The 16,190-nt window shown below is 32.7% G+C and overlaps 2 protein-coding genes and 1 long non-coding RNA gene across 5 annotated transcripts in view; 1 reads left to right on the top strand and 2 right to left on the bottom strand.

Moving 5' to 3' along the window:
• LOC111635861 (lipase maturation factor 1-like) overlaps nucleotides 1-13,938 on the bottom strand; it is a 50,603-nt gene extending 36,665 nt beyond the window's left edge. The window contains exons 1-3 of the mRNA XM_023380977.1: nucleotides 13,487-13,938; nucleotides 1,728-1,813; nucleotides 536-756 (exon numbers count right to left, since the gene is read on the bottom strand). Coding sequence (XP_023236745.1) covers nucleotides 536-756; nucleotides 1,728-1,813; nucleotides 13,487-13,670 — 491 coding nt within the window. The 5' untranslated portion in view covers nucleotides 13,671-13,938. The remainder of the gene's footprint in view (nucleotides 1-535; nucleotides 757-1,727; nucleotides 1,814-13,486) is intronic.
• Nucleotides 9,947-13,474, bottom strand: LOC111635860. Its single transcript, XR_002758447.1, has 3 exons — nucleotides 12,054-13,474; nucleotides 11,771-11,962; nucleotides 9,947-10,067 (listed from the first exon to the last, which is right to left on the bottom strand). It is a non-coding gene; the product is annotated as an uncharacterized LOC111635860 (long non-coding RNA).
• A 75-nt stretch (nucleotides 13,939-14,013) lies between the features above and the next one.
• LOC111635858 (glutathione reductase, mitochondrial-like) overlaps nucleotides 14,014-16,190 on the top strand; it is a 14,352-nt gene continuing 12,175 nt past the window's right edge. For all 3 annotated transcript variants that reach the window (XM_023380968.1, XM_023380969.1, XM_023380967.1), the window contains exons 1-3: nucleotides 14,014-14,278; nucleotides 14,359-14,474; nucleotides 15,781-15,850. In XM_023380968.1, coding sequence (XP_023236736.1) covers nucleotides 14,024-14,278; nucleotides 14,359-14,474; nucleotides 15,781-15,850 — 441 coding nt within the window. In that variant the 5' untranslated portion in view covers nucleotides 14,014-14,023. The remainder of the gene's footprint in view (nucleotides 14,279-14,358; nucleotides 14,475-15,780; nucleotides 15,851-16,190) is intronic.

Below are 16,190 nucleotides of genomic sequence, written 5' to 3'. Positions count from 1 at the left end.
AGAGTTGCTCTTTACAGCTGACATGATATCAGCAACAGTCCTTTTGCTGTTCTGTAAGAACATTATGTTTATCTATGTGTGCATAGATTTTGTTCATAATGCAGGAAGTTATAATTTTGTACAATGTAGGAAGGCATACAATGGGTCTGTTGTTTTATTTGATTTTGGTTTCAGAAATGTGATCCCTTGTGTGAGGAAATTGGTGCAGTTGTGTGAATGTTTTTATAGTGTATGCTATTTGTTGTGCAAGAGCTTGATGGAGAGAAATGAATCTTTTGGATCGCAATTATTATCATTATCAATTAATATATTATGAATAAATATATTATTTATGAAATAATTTATTAGAAAATACAGCAAACTATAGTAAAAAAATGGCACTATGTTTTGTTATGTATTCTTTACTGTGTAGAAATCTCTTAAAATATAATGATATAATATTCAACAGCATATCTATAATTTATTATAAAAACCCACATAAATAAATTTTGTATACCTATTTAATTTCAAATAAATTAAAAAAACATATACATACCACCTTTGTCCTACATTAACAATAGAATGATAAAGAATCCACAAAGTTATCATGGCAATCATGTTAGAACACCCGGTGACCGTGATCAATAATGAAATAACTAGTCCCGTATAAGCTAGAAGATCCAGGTAAAAGTCGATATTTTCTTTGTCTACCAGCCATAATAGCGTAGGCGCATAAAAGAAACACTGAAAAGGATTTCCTTCTGCTTGTTCCTTTATCTGTCAAATTAAAAAAGTTTAAGTTAAAAAACATTAACTAATAACTCAAATCTTATTTAAATTGCACTTTTCAAAAGCTGGAATTTCTATCTATGTTTAATGGTCAACCTAAGTACTTTATCAGCAGTGAAGTAATGATTTATGAACATTTTCAACTACATTCACTAGTCTGTTTTAGGTCTAGCCGGAACTTCTTATTTTTCAAAAATGGATCAAACTATTCCATTTTTTGAAAAATAAGAAGTTCCATCTAGACCCAAAACCATTCAAAAACGTTTGTACTTAGGTTGATTTTGTTGAACATTGAAATCTTATTTATTCTGGAATTATTATTATATAAAAAATTCATAATAAAATACATTTATATACCTAATCAATATTGAGAAAACTTTATATAGTTGTAAACTGTGTTTAATTTGATAGTTGCTCTAAAGTTAATCATTTCAAATTCCATGTATAAAAGTGAAAAATGATAGTTTCAAAACTTTCAGGAAAAAATGTATTTAGAAGATGCTCCATTAAGTGTTACAAGCTAACATCTTCAAAATATATAATGTAATACAAAGAGGAAACTTAATTGTTTTAAATGAGCCTCCTGAATTACAATAAAATTAGACCTCCATATTCCAGAAGGGATACCTATCTGAATACCACACTGAGATAATGATAAAATAAGACTATATACAACCAATAACAGAAGAGATTATGAGAACATTTGTTATTTATTGCTTAGTCATACTTTGTACCGGTTATTGGTTGTAGAGAGTTTTATTTTATCCAGGAGGGGAAATTGCATTTTAAATTTCAAAATAATTCCATCATTATATTATACAAATTTAACTTTTTATCTGAAACTTTCTTTAATTTATTTCTACAGAAACCTGTACCATAATTAATAAAATAGGTTTTTTTAATACATAACTAATCATAAAAGTTTAAAAAAGAGAATTATATATTTATTTATAGTTTACCTGTTTCAAGTAGAGATGCACTGGTAGTAAGCCATTTCTACCTAATAACGCTTTGTTTTGATGACAGGCAACCAAAAATGCAACACCTTTGATACAAAAAGAGTAATAAATCACAAATGACTGATATAAATTAATAAAGTATATGAACTATGAATTACAAGAATGTCTCTAGGATTTCTTGTGTTCTAAATTATTTTTTCATGTAGAGCATTGGTTTTTAGAAGCTTATAGGATATTTTAAGATCCTCTTCTGATATTCAATAATTTATTTAAATTATTGAATATCAAATATATTGCACATCAAAAGCAACCATTTAGGATGCAAGTTTCCAAAACAGTTAAAATCTATCAATCTACAATTGTAATTGATATATGTTGGTTGATATATTCTACAAACTACTGTAGAATGTATCAACTTGTAACTTAAGAGAAAATACAATTCAATTACTACTATCCATTTGATTTCGTAATTTAAATTTTGTGTAAATCAAAGTTACTTTTCTTATATAGGGAAGACAGTCCTCATAAGATTAGTCTAAAAAACATTATTAAATTTAATAGAATTTTAAAACTCAATTTAGAAATATTAATTTTACTTTGTAAGAAATCTATCAGTATAGTATGGCAAAGAATACTGCACAATATATATGTGTATAGACACACATACTGCACAAATTTGGTATTTGACATCTGACAGATAATGTACAGTACAGTAATATGAAATGTGTTATTAAATATTTCAGTCTATGTTGCCTTTTGTTGAGATGTTCCAAAATGTATTAAAAATTTAATACCTTACTAACGATTTAACCTATATTTATGAAGAATACTTATTTTTCATACAAGGGTAAGACCCTAATGGAAGTATTCTTACAAAAGTAAATCAATTGCCTTATATATTAAGGCAATTGGTCTGCTCAATTCTTATAAAGTAACTTTGACCAAAATTACTAACATGCTATAAAATTGTACATGATTGATAATCCAAACTCATCTATATGATACTATGAATGGCAAGAAGGTCGGGAGATGTGAAAACTTTCAGTATATTGGAGTACTATTGCCCAACAACCCTATCACTTTGTACAGAATTATAATTCTGCACATTGCTAGCAAGATATAATTGGAAATGAAATTGGTAATTTTGTTGAAATCACTTGTTTCTCTGTTTACCTTTCTGTAAATACAAGGTGAATATTTAATAGAACTACAGTGCTATTAAATATTCATCTTGAACATAAAGCTCTCCCAGCCTTCCTTGAGATACATTGGTGCCTCAAGGAAGTTACTTCAAATTCAATTCATTCCAGGAGGCCATTTGAACTCCGAATTGCTCGAAGTCCAAATAAATTTTTCCCATTATAAGTACTGGAAATTGAATTAATTAATTCCCAAATCCTAAATAATATCCATTTTGATAAACTTAAAACAACAAACACATAACAATATAATAACAATAACAATAAAAACAAACACATAATTTGTTGTTTTAAGCTCAAGCATTCGAAATACAAAATACCATCATATGTTTTAAATTTTCTATCAAAAGAAATTTTGTTATAAATACTTATTTATTCAGATGATTTTTTAAATAGAGAAAGAATGTCTGCTTTTAGTTTCTGTATATAACTTATTAGATTTATTTTTGAAGACCTATTCCCAATGCTTCTCTTATGATATCTGAATATACATTACTGCTAATGATATATTAATATATGATACCTCTCTGCATTGACGGTACCTAATATCTTGGGATAGGGAAAAGGATTACATCTCAACAAATAACAGGTTTATAGATTAAAAAATTAGTCATTGGGTCTAGATGAATTCTGAAGTACCATTCCTTAATGAAGGCAGAACTTAGATGACAAAGAGTTCTGGCAAAACATCACCAATTGGTATGCAATTTGAAAAAATAGTAGACCTATAAATTCCCACTGTTGCCCATCTGTTTTTCCTTAATCTCGAGAATGGAGTTAAATAGACGAAAGACGAGACCAGATAGGGAAACCTTAGAAGGCCCCGATTAACTATATAAGAACATTCAATACAAACCAGAAGTCATGTTATTTTAACTCAAATTTCCCTAAAAGATGTTAGATAGATGACTGGCATGACTCCATTGCTAAGCTAAAGGAAAAGTATGATGTGTGGGGGCAAGACACCACAGTACAGTATTAATTTGAGGTAGAGAGAATATATTTTAAATTAAATTAATTAAAAACATTATTAAAAATTGCAGCCTGATATTGTGACAATCTCACAATAAGTAATTGCTCGTTTTCATTGCATCTTTTTAGAGTATGTTTCATGTTCTATCAGATTTGTATCTACTTTCTTAAGGAAACTGTTGAAAAGCTTAGCCTTACATAAATGAGTATCACAGACAACCTACTATAATAGCAGCATGTAAGTTACATTTTTAATAAGAAAAAAAAAACGGTATTGACATATGACATATAAAATGCAAAACCTTTTACATACAATTATAAACAAGTAAAACAGCACTTTAACAATTGCTAAGCAATACTTACCACAACTCCAATAGATTAATCACAGATATTAAAACTGATTTGTAAACACATTAGTAATTTACATAATAAAAATTCAGTATAAATGAATACTACAACATATGCTGTTTTCAACAGTACAGTACATCAATAATGCAAACAGTAGAGTGTAAGTAGAGACAGTGATTCAATGTTCTATCATTGTATACTATATGCTATGTTACTATCAGTGTTCTGTACTATGTAACTATTAATATTTTATTGGAGGTGTTGTCTTTTGGCTTGAATATATTTATTGAGATCTGATATATAATAGAGTTCTTACTCACGTAACTTAAATCAAGAAACAACTAAAAATCTTCAGTATGTAGATCACACTCCAAATTCCTATATAATCATAATCTTATTATACTGTATATTGAAAGGTATTACAGTTACAATCATATTCACAGCCAAGAGTTGAAAGTCAGAGTTTACTTTTAGTAAGTGAATGCTTATTTGGTTAAGTGTACGGTAATTGGTTAATTTCTAACTCTTAATCCTTAGTTGTGAATATGACCATTAGTGTCTTAATGAAAGCAATACGGCCTTATTATATGCTTTTACCATTAATTATTATATACAACATTCACTTTTTGGTTTTAATCAGGGCTGTGGAGTCGCGTAAAAATCTACCGACTCCAACTCCGACTTTTCCTTACCATCCGACTCCGTTTCATATACATAACAAGTTGGTAAGTAAAAAGGGAGTTGGAGTCGGCGGATTTTTTGACGACTCCGACTCCGACTCCGACTCCGTTTCATATACATAACAAGTTGGTAAGTAAAAAGGGAGTTGGAATCGGCGAATTTTTCGATGACTCCAACTCAAACACCAAAACTCCGACTCCACAGCCCTGGTTTTAATCTACCAGTATCCTACTGTATATTTGGGAAATCAATTTATACAGAAGATACAGGTCTAGACCAGAATTTTGACCTAAAAACTTAAGGTCAAGTTATAAGCCGATGTTTATGCTATTGATATATGCTGGAAAATATCTTACTCATTACTCGGTGATTTTGTCATTATAATGCTAACATGTCAAAATTCTTGTAGCAATAGTAGTCATGTTTAAAATAATGAAATTTCCTTTCCTAGTGATGGATGTTTAAGGTATTCCTTGACATTGGAAGAAATAACTAACTGTTCCCTTTTCTTTCCATACTCAGAATCAAATCAGAAAACTGTAAAAAGAATCCGAACTTCTGTAAAAAGTAAGTTGCCTATAAGTAAAAGAATCTATACTAGTTCTAATGAGCATTGCTGTGAGAATAATTGAGTAAAATAAACGATTCTTGCATACAAATCATTCTTATTAAGTCTGATATGTAGTTTACCTCGAATCATTACCATAATGGCTATGGAGCATTTTTAGCTATTTATTTGGTTTCGCTAATTTTATGTTTAATGTAAAATTAAGAAGTAAAGTGGCATATATTCTTCCTAAGTTCATACTTTATGTATTGTGTACATGCTAGATGATTTTAAGATAAAGTTTCACTTGTATTTAAAAAGTGAATAATAATTTAACATAGAATATTTCCCAAATATGACAATAAGAGACTTTGTTGATAGATAAAATAACAGTTTTGTCGAAGATTTGAATTTCAAATCTGTTGCACTAGCATTATAAACTGGACAGAATCAATTATTAATTTCTGAAAATTTTAACTTAGTAGTAATTACTAGTTTAATTAACAACTTTTAAATTTTATTATTGGGTTCACCTAACATAATTTAAAACTTGTTAATTTTATCAGCAATATTTAATTGGCACCTGTTAATATCAGCAAATATTTAAATTGCTGATTTAAAATTTTTTAATTCTACATTAAATTGGATTAAAGTAAATTTTGTTTCTTAAATCAAAATTACATGTAAAAACCTAAATGAAAAAATACACAATTGAAATATGGGTCAATAAGCCAGCAGCAATTTAAATGCTAACTTTTTTATTTTGTTTACACGAAATTTGATAGTACTGATTCTACCAATTAGTTCTATTTACTATGAAATTTCTCATATATGTGGATAGGTTGCTCTAGTTTCATTTCACAGATAATGATCGTACAGATGAAGTAGCTATATCGTGAATGGAAAGAATCCAAACATCACATGTTAGGTTTAAGCCATTGTTAGAATGTTAGAAGCATAATATGTCAGCAAAACTGTCGTGCAAATTAACCTATGACATTATTGTTTCTATGAAAACAACATAAATATAACATGGTTTTACCTTTTAATTTTTAATGAGTTTTCTAATTAAGAAAAAAGCATACTTCTTATATTACAAAAACATTTTTTATTTTACATATAATTGGAAATGTCTTATGACAAGGGATTTCTACTCCCTGACAACAATTAATCTGCATTGTACTATAAAACAATAGTGATAAATAAAAATTAACATATATATATACAGTATATGTATAAAAAGAAATAAATTATAAAATGTTAAACTTAAGCAATGAATTATACAAAAGACATATTTACACAAGACTTAACCACTACCCAACATGATTTGTACCTCCTGGGTATCTTATCAGTTTTGATGCCCATGTTTTGCAAATTGGCAAGGAAACGTCATATCTAGGGTTTCTCATTTCCCGGTCTTTTGCTTGTCCCGAGATAAAAGTGAACTGTTTCCCAGGATCCCAGGAAATCCCGGGATAGAATTAATTATTTTTAAGATATACAAAATATCTTGAAATCAAATGATATAATTATTTTTCATTTTTTAAAGTAATTTAATACATTCTGCGACCTTCAAAATCATATTAATAATGCTGTGCAAGATATACCGTATATTTCCGCAGATAAAATGAGCTATAAATTTTTGTTAAAGTTTTATAGTTTTAGCAAATATCTGTCCTATAAGATAACCCCCAAGCTATCAATGGCCTATGAATTTATGAATTTAGTTTAGTTCGGCGATCATCATCTGGATAATAATACTGTATAGCATATACAGAATTATGTCCTATTTGGAATTTTTCAAAGGAACAAATTTTATTTTTTTGCATCTGGCAGCACTGTCTTGCTATTGTTGCAAACATTCACACTGATTCGGGCATTCGAGTAATGACCTTGACTATTCAAAAAAACATTGTATGGGCCATTCTATTTTGTGGACATACCCTACTCTCTACTAGTATATAATTATGGTTTTCCCACTTCTTAATAATGATTTTAATTTACATAAATTTCAATCTAATTGTTTTTGTATCTGTCCTATAAGATGACCCCGGATTTTGGGGGCCTTTTTTTATGATTCAACTATCGTCTTATCTGCAGAAATATATGGTATATTAAAAATTATCATTGAATTACGTAGAAATTTTCACAAATAGAAAAAAATTTATTAAAATTTGCTGGAAACTGCATACAACAACAAAAGAAATACCTGGAATCGAGTTGAAAATTTAAAGAAAAAAATGAACTTAGATCAAATTTCTAACTTAAAAGGTAATTTTTGTTTTTTAAATAAAACAAAATATTATTGTAAATTTTTATATTATTATAAGATTTTAAAAAGCAAAGATGGTCAATACTCTGATCACTCAATTTGATTCTTATTTTAGTAATGAAAAGTCCCACTACCGAGAATGCCCTTTCCGATTCAATTGATGAGAGTGGAATTCTGTCTTCTCTTAACTGCATTAAACACATGTTATGTGTAATTTCATTAATGAAATCTTGGGCTTCTATGTACATGTTATGTGTTTTTTTGCCTGTAGCCTGGAAGATTTCTAGTTCGTTTTCGAGATTGTAGTACTTCTTTTGCTCTCTAGTATTCTTGATTTGTCTACCTCGGCTGCATTAATAGAAATATCAAGCTTATAGCCTGATAATTTGGCAGTTTGATTGTCTTTAATAATCGTACAAATTGGGCAAGGATACAAACGAGTACAGACTTCGTACTTGTTTGTATCTTTGCCCAATTTGCACAACCTGGTGTTATGCAGTTATTGAAGCAGCTACTAGGCATGGTTAAAAATTAAGACAGCATCAGCACAATTATTCCAGATATTATTACTGACAAGTAAAGAATTTTCAGTCTTGCCACAAATAAGCCACGTATTGATTATTGACCATTTGTGATGTGCCATAACAAGCAAAAATTTAAAAAACTAATAAGTAGGTTTAAAATTAATAAATACAAATGTATTCTGACTGCTTATGAGTTAATTATACTTTATTTGCAAAATTTCCTCAACCTTAACACAAAATAAGAAAAAGTGAATTTTTAAGAAATATATGGGATTTCCCGGGTTAAAAAAACAACTGGGATCCTATTTGAAAAACCCTAGTCACATCACATCACAGTTTTCAGAGATTGAAGATTAGATATCTGTACATTTACTAACAAAGTAAATGATGTAACTCCACTAATAATAGGAATCAATATCACAAGAAGCACTTTCAGTGAAATAAAACAAGCAGTCGAAACACAAAACTGATACCACACATTTCTAAACTGAGCATACCATTTAAAGTGTTATACCGGAACAGTGTTTCCCTATTGGGTTTTGGAACAATTTATCGCAATCCCTCCGGCAGACGACACTTGACAAATTAAATTTATCTTGGAAATTTAGTAAGAATCAATAGCAACCATAATCGGGCAGAGTATGGTAACTTTTGTCACTCGAGACGTCGAGTATAGTCGGTCAAAGTAGGAATCCATCTTCACCGATTTTTTAAATACCAAAAAAGACCGATAAACATAAGATAAAATACAAGATGCACTGTCAAACATTTATTATAAAACTTAGAAATAAATAAATATTAATTTGAGTAAAAGTCATATTCGGCTTATAGAATAGTTATTGCTTTTGACTCCCTATGGGATCAAAACACAGTCCGGATTCTACATAAAAATGTGGATTCCTATTTTAATGTATATAACCAAAACATACTGGAGGTAGAATAAGTTGAAAAGTAAATTACACCGATATAAATCCAGCAAAATTTAATAAAATAAAAATGTTTTCAATCGTTTTTAACAATCATCCTCAGTTACCAAAAATAAAACATTAAATATAGAACATAAAATGCGTTCGAAATAAATATAAAAATAAAAATTAACGAAAAATGCCCTAGCGGACGAACTAATGAAAAATTAACAAGTAAACTAAATAAATAGTGATAAATTAATAATTGTAAAAGGACCTCCATGCAGTGGACAATGAGTCGGCATCTCTATGGTTGTTTATACAACTGGTTTTCATGTGCGCTTTATAGATTTCCAACCTCTCCAGATGTTTGATCGTTTGCCTATTAGTCGTCATTTTTAATGTTCTTTTTTGGTAACTGAGGATGATCGTTGAAAAATGATTAAAAACGTTTTTATTTTATTAAATTTTGATGGATTTATATCGGTGTAATTTATTTTTCAACTTATCCTAATGTATCTGACTATGGTCAAAATGGTGTAAATAAAGAAAACCACGTCAGAATAACTTTTACAGACATATTGTGCTATATCCATATACTAATCTGTAAAAGTATTATTATAAAAACTTGTGTCTATCTATAATTTCAATTAAAATGACAGGTTTCTGTTCCAGGCAACCGAAAATAACAGAACCAAAGACGGCTTAGTTTGTTTGATTTTTTAAACGTAACCGTCTGTTTGGATGTTTGCATAACAGAATAATTTGAAGGAGGTATAAAAAAAAAAAAAGACTTTTTTGTTGGGTAGTGTAACTTTTACTTACCCGTGAAGATGATATTGGACTAATACAAACTATGTAGCTTTCTTCTTGTAAACAAATTGTTTCATTCCTAGATGAGAAAGACATAAATATAGTCAGAAAATTTCTCTTAATATCAAGTCAAAAAAATTTGATATAATTTTTAATACTATATATAATTTATATAATGTATTATATATACTAACATAAGTTTTGGGCAAGGAAATGTAGATTTCATATGTATCAATATACGTGGTACGATCCAAAAGTTCGGGGACTGCAGTAATGTATGACAACAAAAGCATGTATTTGAAGTTACAGCGTATGAAATTGATTCTATCAAACCATTCCTATGTGTTCAGATTGGTTTCGCCCATGCCACGTGATTAAACCACGAGCGCTGTTGTTTTCTTTCAGAGATAGTTACCTTTGTTTTGCGATGTAATAAAAATGGAGTTTCAAGAACAGCGCTGCAACATTAAATTTTGTCAGTGTTTAGGTAAAACACCTACAGAGACTTTAAAATTGCTAAGAAAGGTGTATGATGATTTTACCATGGCGTAATCAAAGGTGCACAAATGGCATCGGCGTTTTAAAGAGGGCCGAGAATCCATCGCAGACGATGAACACTCTGGCTGACCTTTGACTTCATGGAACGAGAAAAATGTTGAGTTGGTCTCTCAATGTGTTCACAAAGATTGTCACCAAACCCTTGAAAAAATCACTGCGGCTACTCACTTATCAAAGACTAGTTGCCAGTGTATTTTAACAGAAGATCTTAACATGCACCGAGCAAAGGAAAAGTCATGATGGAGGTGTTTTTTGATTCTCAAGGAATTGTTCATTCAGAATTTATTCCCGAAGGCAGAACAGTAAACAAGGAGCATTATCTAGACATTGTATGTCGTTTGAGGGAATCCATTCGTCATAAACGGCCACAGATCTGCCAAAGTGGAGACTGGTACCTTCTGCATGACAACGTACCTGCACATCGGTCTCAAATGGTCACACAGTTTCTCGCCAAAACTCAAATTAATGTGCTTCTACACCCCGCCTATTCACCGGACTTAGCCCTGTGTGATTTTTATTTGTTTCCATCAATGAAAAAGCATTTGCAGGGACGTTGTTTTGTGTCATCAGATGAGGTGAGAGTAGCATCGCAGGAGGCCTTACGGGAGGTTTCAAAAAATGGCTTCCAGCAGTGCTTCCAGAAGTTACACAAGTGCTGGCAAAAGTGTATTGTTGCCCAAGGTGATTACTTTGAAGGTGGTTGTGCATCGGCAATATAAACTTTTTAAGGTAAAGAATTTTAAGCCAAGTCTCCGAACTTTTGGATCATACTATGTATTTTTGTTTATTAGATATTAAAAAGGAAGCAGCAGAAAATACAGTAGATACTGTATTTTCTGCTGCTTCCTTTTTAAGAACAGTTTCAAGAACAGCGCTGCAACATTAAATTTTCAAGCGCTGCAACATTAAATTTTGTTGCAGCAAAACTTAGCAGAAAATACAGTAGATACTGTATTTTCTGCTGTTTTCTGAAAATACTGTAATATAGATATATTACATCTATGGTATCATTTAAGTATTAAATAAGTTGTCAATTTAAATTTAAGAAAAGACTGTTATTAACCATGACATAAATTTTTGGATGGAGAAAACAAAAATAGGAATATCTAGGATCTAAAAGTTTATGTTACGATCGTTTTCACAAAATAAAAAAATACCCTTTAAAATTTTTATTAAAATTAACTGTATTTTAAGTATTCTTATAAATAAAATAACTAAAAGTACCTTCAATTTTGAAAGTCAAGCCATTCTTTATTGTTAATTTCTTCAAAAGTTGTGGAAATGGCAAAATTTGTTAATCTTTTGTGCGCTTTTAAAACATTTAGCTTGATATGTCACGCGCGTATCAATTTTGATTTCATATTTCCTCGGAACGTTTTGATTCTCTTTACTGACGAATCGATCCATAATTTTAGTCTACAGAGGAAAAAAATATTCCAATTAAAAGTTAAATATTTAATTCACTCATTTATTACTACGTTTGATCTGTCAGAAATTTTGTATTTACCTTGCTCCGCTCGTATATCAAAGCACAGACACTTTGTCCTTTTTACTCTATTTCCATAAAAAATACCAATTTGACATTTCATTTTAAAATTAATCTGGTCTTAAAAATATTTGGCATTCTTCTGGACGTGTCGTTTTGGAACAAATTCTCGTCGTTCAAAAACTAGCAACTCTTCGAACCGCGGGACGTTTTCCATCTCCGATTCTTTCGGTCGAAAGAAAATTATTATTTTGTTTTTGCGCGAAAATTTGCTAAAATTAATAACAACAGTTTTGTAAATAGTATCAAAAAGTGAAAACATCGAATTTCATTAGGAAATACTTTCTCATATTTCCTAATAAAATCTAATATGTTCATTTTTAATGTTTTCATTTTAGAGCAAGAAGCCCAATACACGGTACTCGATCGACTACAAAATATTTCCAACTGCACCGATGCCTTCCCATCCGTACGATCATTATCTGTCTTTCGTCAGCTCTCTAAATGAGCTTGCAAACTCATCAATTGTTCAAATCGTAAACTTTCGAGTACAGTCGATAGCGATAATTTTTGTCGGTTCGTTCCGACATTCGGGCAACCTTTAGAAGCAGAGGTTGAAAATGCAGGTTTCTTCAAAAACCAAGGTCAAAATTATATTATCAATTCATTTTACCACATCATACAGGTACCGTACATAGTATTACTTCAATTGCTTAATTTGTTTCGTGGCATTTAACAAATTTACGACGGCCAGAGAGAGAGAAATTATTACGCCACCAAAGAACCCAACACGCATTACACACGTATGTTTTTACGTACAGATATTCGACAATTTGTACAATTACCGACAAAAAACACACGACCGCATGCCAACGGAAATACGTCGAGGTGCACGGCACGGCAAAACAAAAACAGTCCACCGGACACGGTCGGTAGGCGGATAAAGTTTCCCTCGGCGACCGGCGGAGAAGACTTAAAAAAAACCAACCAATTTTCGGAGGAGTCGGGTGGAACCGGAAAGGCAGCGGCAGAATTTCAAAGTCGAAGACTCCAAAGGGCGGCGGCCAGACGTATATTTCATTTTAGTTCTCGCTCCTAGGGATGGCACGTAACACCGGCGGTGACTGTACGGCGTCCGGCAGACGAAACGTCAACCAAGGTTTAATATTTGGAAAAAATTCGATTAATTAACGTAATATATAAATATTTTATATCGTACGAGAACACTTTAATTATGGAAGTATTTCATTGGATAAGTTGTGCTTTCGACACCGAAAATGCGACTGGATTAATACGTTCGAGATGCAAAATATCGATTGGTTTTCCGACTCTTAATTAAATAATTGCCAATTATTTGGACGGCTAAGCGTTAGACGAAACCGAAATTACGAGGAAAATGCTGAAAGAAGGTAAAGAAATTGATGAAAAGAGAGAGTAAACAAACGGAAACTCACTGTAAATAAAACCCAAACAATGCAAAAATAGGATTCTGTTCAGCCAGTAGGAGTTGGGAGAGAGCGCGACGCACTTATTCTCTTTTTCTTCTTTAATTAATCTGTTGCTGTTCGTCTGACGAACGTCTCTGGCCACGTTCCTCCTCCTCAGTTGCTGGCTGTTGCCACCGTTCGGCGCCGCCATCTTCCGAACGGTTCCTCTCTAATCCAATAAGGCCGCGACTTCCCCACACGTGACTCTCGATGGCGCGTTATCTCGTCTCTCCGAATAAAATCACATCCGGACGTTTCCCACTTCCGGGCCTTTTACGCGCATTTTTTATTCGATTATTTGCCATTTAAATCATTTTTGTTAAATTTAAAACGTCGACGGGAGCGACGGCGGGTGGCCGATCACGCCACCCGGGGACAAAACGACGGAATGGAAAAGCCGTCGTCCGCGTATTTTTATTCGTTTTCGGAATTTATGCGCAATTTTTTTTTAATGTAAGAAAACTAAAAATAATATTTTAATCGATTTCATTTAGTTACGAAAAAATGTCACCAGACGGCGTAACGCGGTTATTTTACGCCTACGGTGTTTGGATCGGATCTTGCCTTCGTCCGATGAGAATTTTCGGCAGGAAATTCGCACTTTGTAAGAGATTCTTCGGGACGATTAACGCGGGGATGGAACACTACGAATATTTAGTGATAGGAGGAGGATCGGGCGGCATAGCCAGCGCCCGCAAGGCCGCCGAATTCGGCACCAAAGTGGCCCTGATCGAGTCCCACCGACTGGGCGGAACTTGCGTAGGTAAATTTAGTAGTACGATAAAATGCCATCGGCGGGAGGAAAATAAATTCTTTTAATTCTGTTTGATTTCCTCCAGGTGAACGTCGGCTGCGTGCCGAAGAAATTGAGTTATTATTGCGCCCAACACGCCGAAACCATCCGGGATCACGGGGATTACGGCTTCGACGTGGTCGTCGGTAAATTCGATTGGAGGTAAAAAACAAGTTAATTCTGCTAAATGACGGTATCTCCTTTATCAATTTTTATTTTCTCGTTAATCGGCGGATAAAGTAACGAAATTAAACCAGTGCGAAGATGGAGGGCTCTCCGGTAGGAACGGGTGCTAGTAATTCGTCTTTACTCCCACGCGCCGTCCCGTTCGTTTATCCCGGAAGTTTGTAGGAGGCGATTTCTCGGAAACTTCCGTTCGTCTTCCCGATAATTTCGTCGTTACATTAATAAGGTCTGGAGAAATGGCCGCTTCCATACTTGCGAGGGAATTTGTGTTTTTTCATTCCACCTTTCGGTTTCTTTTGCCGTTTCGATACGGTTGTTTCACGGCACTTTTCGAAATTCCCCGTGGCGGAAAGTCCTTTAAGGAACAATGGTGCAATTAAAATGGGTATTTATATTTACACTTTATACATTCGATTATATAATTATAATCGAATGTATATAAATAATGCCAGGACGGCCTTAACTTTAAAAAGTAATAATGGTGCGAGTTTATAAAAACAGATGGCGCAACGTCGTCCGTATTTACACCGGAAAGAATGGTCGGAGCCGTCCGCCATTTTAGGAATTCGTTAACGAATTTCACTTACGGAAATTTATAGAAATCTCCGTTCTGTATTCGAGATTGGAGTTTTTTTTTTTCTCACGCTTCGAAACAGCTAGGACGACGACTGCACGAATTCCATGGTTTTTTTTTTTTTTTGTCCAGATTTGAAGATTTAAATGTTTCCGAATTTGTAGCATTTGATAAGACGCCATTTTAGGGTTTTTACCCGGAATGGTCCAACTGGAAATGGATAGCGTCGAGGCACACGATTACCAGAACGAAGAATTCTAATCATTAAAAATTGGATAAATACTCGATACTAATTCGTCTTTATTCTCAGGTTATTTTTAGTGCGGCGAACGTACAATATCCACGTTACACCGTATGCTCGTTCGTACTAACATACGCCGGTAGCGACGGACGTGCTAAATAAGTGCGCCAGTGTTCCTTCGGCCCGAACGATACGGCGGAGTTTCCATTTATTTACGAAGAAAGCAATTTTTAATACTCCCAAACCCGCGTTTTAACCACGCGGCGGGGTTTAAAACGTCGGAAACTGGAAGGTAAAAATACCCCGACCGTCGGTGAATAGAAGGTAATCGATCCGTCTCGGAGTACTTTCCGGCATTTAATTAACGAGATCGAACCCGGTCTAATTGTTTAGCGAGGTTGTGGTCGAAGTTTTCGTTTTACAGATGAAAACTTCGGCCGCAATCTCTGTTAAAATTTTTCTTTTAGCGCCTTCAAGAAAAAACGAGACGACTACGTGAAACATTTAAACGAAGTCTACAGAAGAAACCTGGACAAGGTATTTATTTTTTTTTGCTTCGGGATAGCATTTTTTGACGGTTAGGACGATCCGCCGTTCCACGGGATTTTTAACGTAACGCCGGTCGTCGTTTAATTACCAGGTAATGCAGTGGGGTGTTTAGCCACCCCAACGTTTTAAAAGTTGCACTATTCATAGATTTCGGAAGAAATATGTGTGTCCTCTTCAGTAGCTTCACGATTTTATGTACAGAGCATGCTCAGAAATTACTACGATGCTGCAGAAATTCCAGTAAGAGAAAAACAACAGTTTTCAGTAGGGTGTCCAAACACCCCACAGTATTAATTACATTTTTTTTAAATTTTACAAATATTTATTT

Source organism: Centruroides sculpturatus, unplaced genomic scaffold (genome assembly GCF_000671375.1).
Source record: "Centruroides sculpturatus isolate CEXI.00-Female unplaced genomic scaffold, Cexi_2.0 scaffold816, whole genome shotgun sequence".
Lineage (NCBI taxonomy): Eukaryota > Metazoa > Arthropoda > Arachnida > Scorpiones > Buthidae > Centruroides > Centruroides sculpturatus.
Note: the sequence above shows the minus strand (reverse complement) of the source record. Positions and strands in the feature narration are given on the sequence as shown.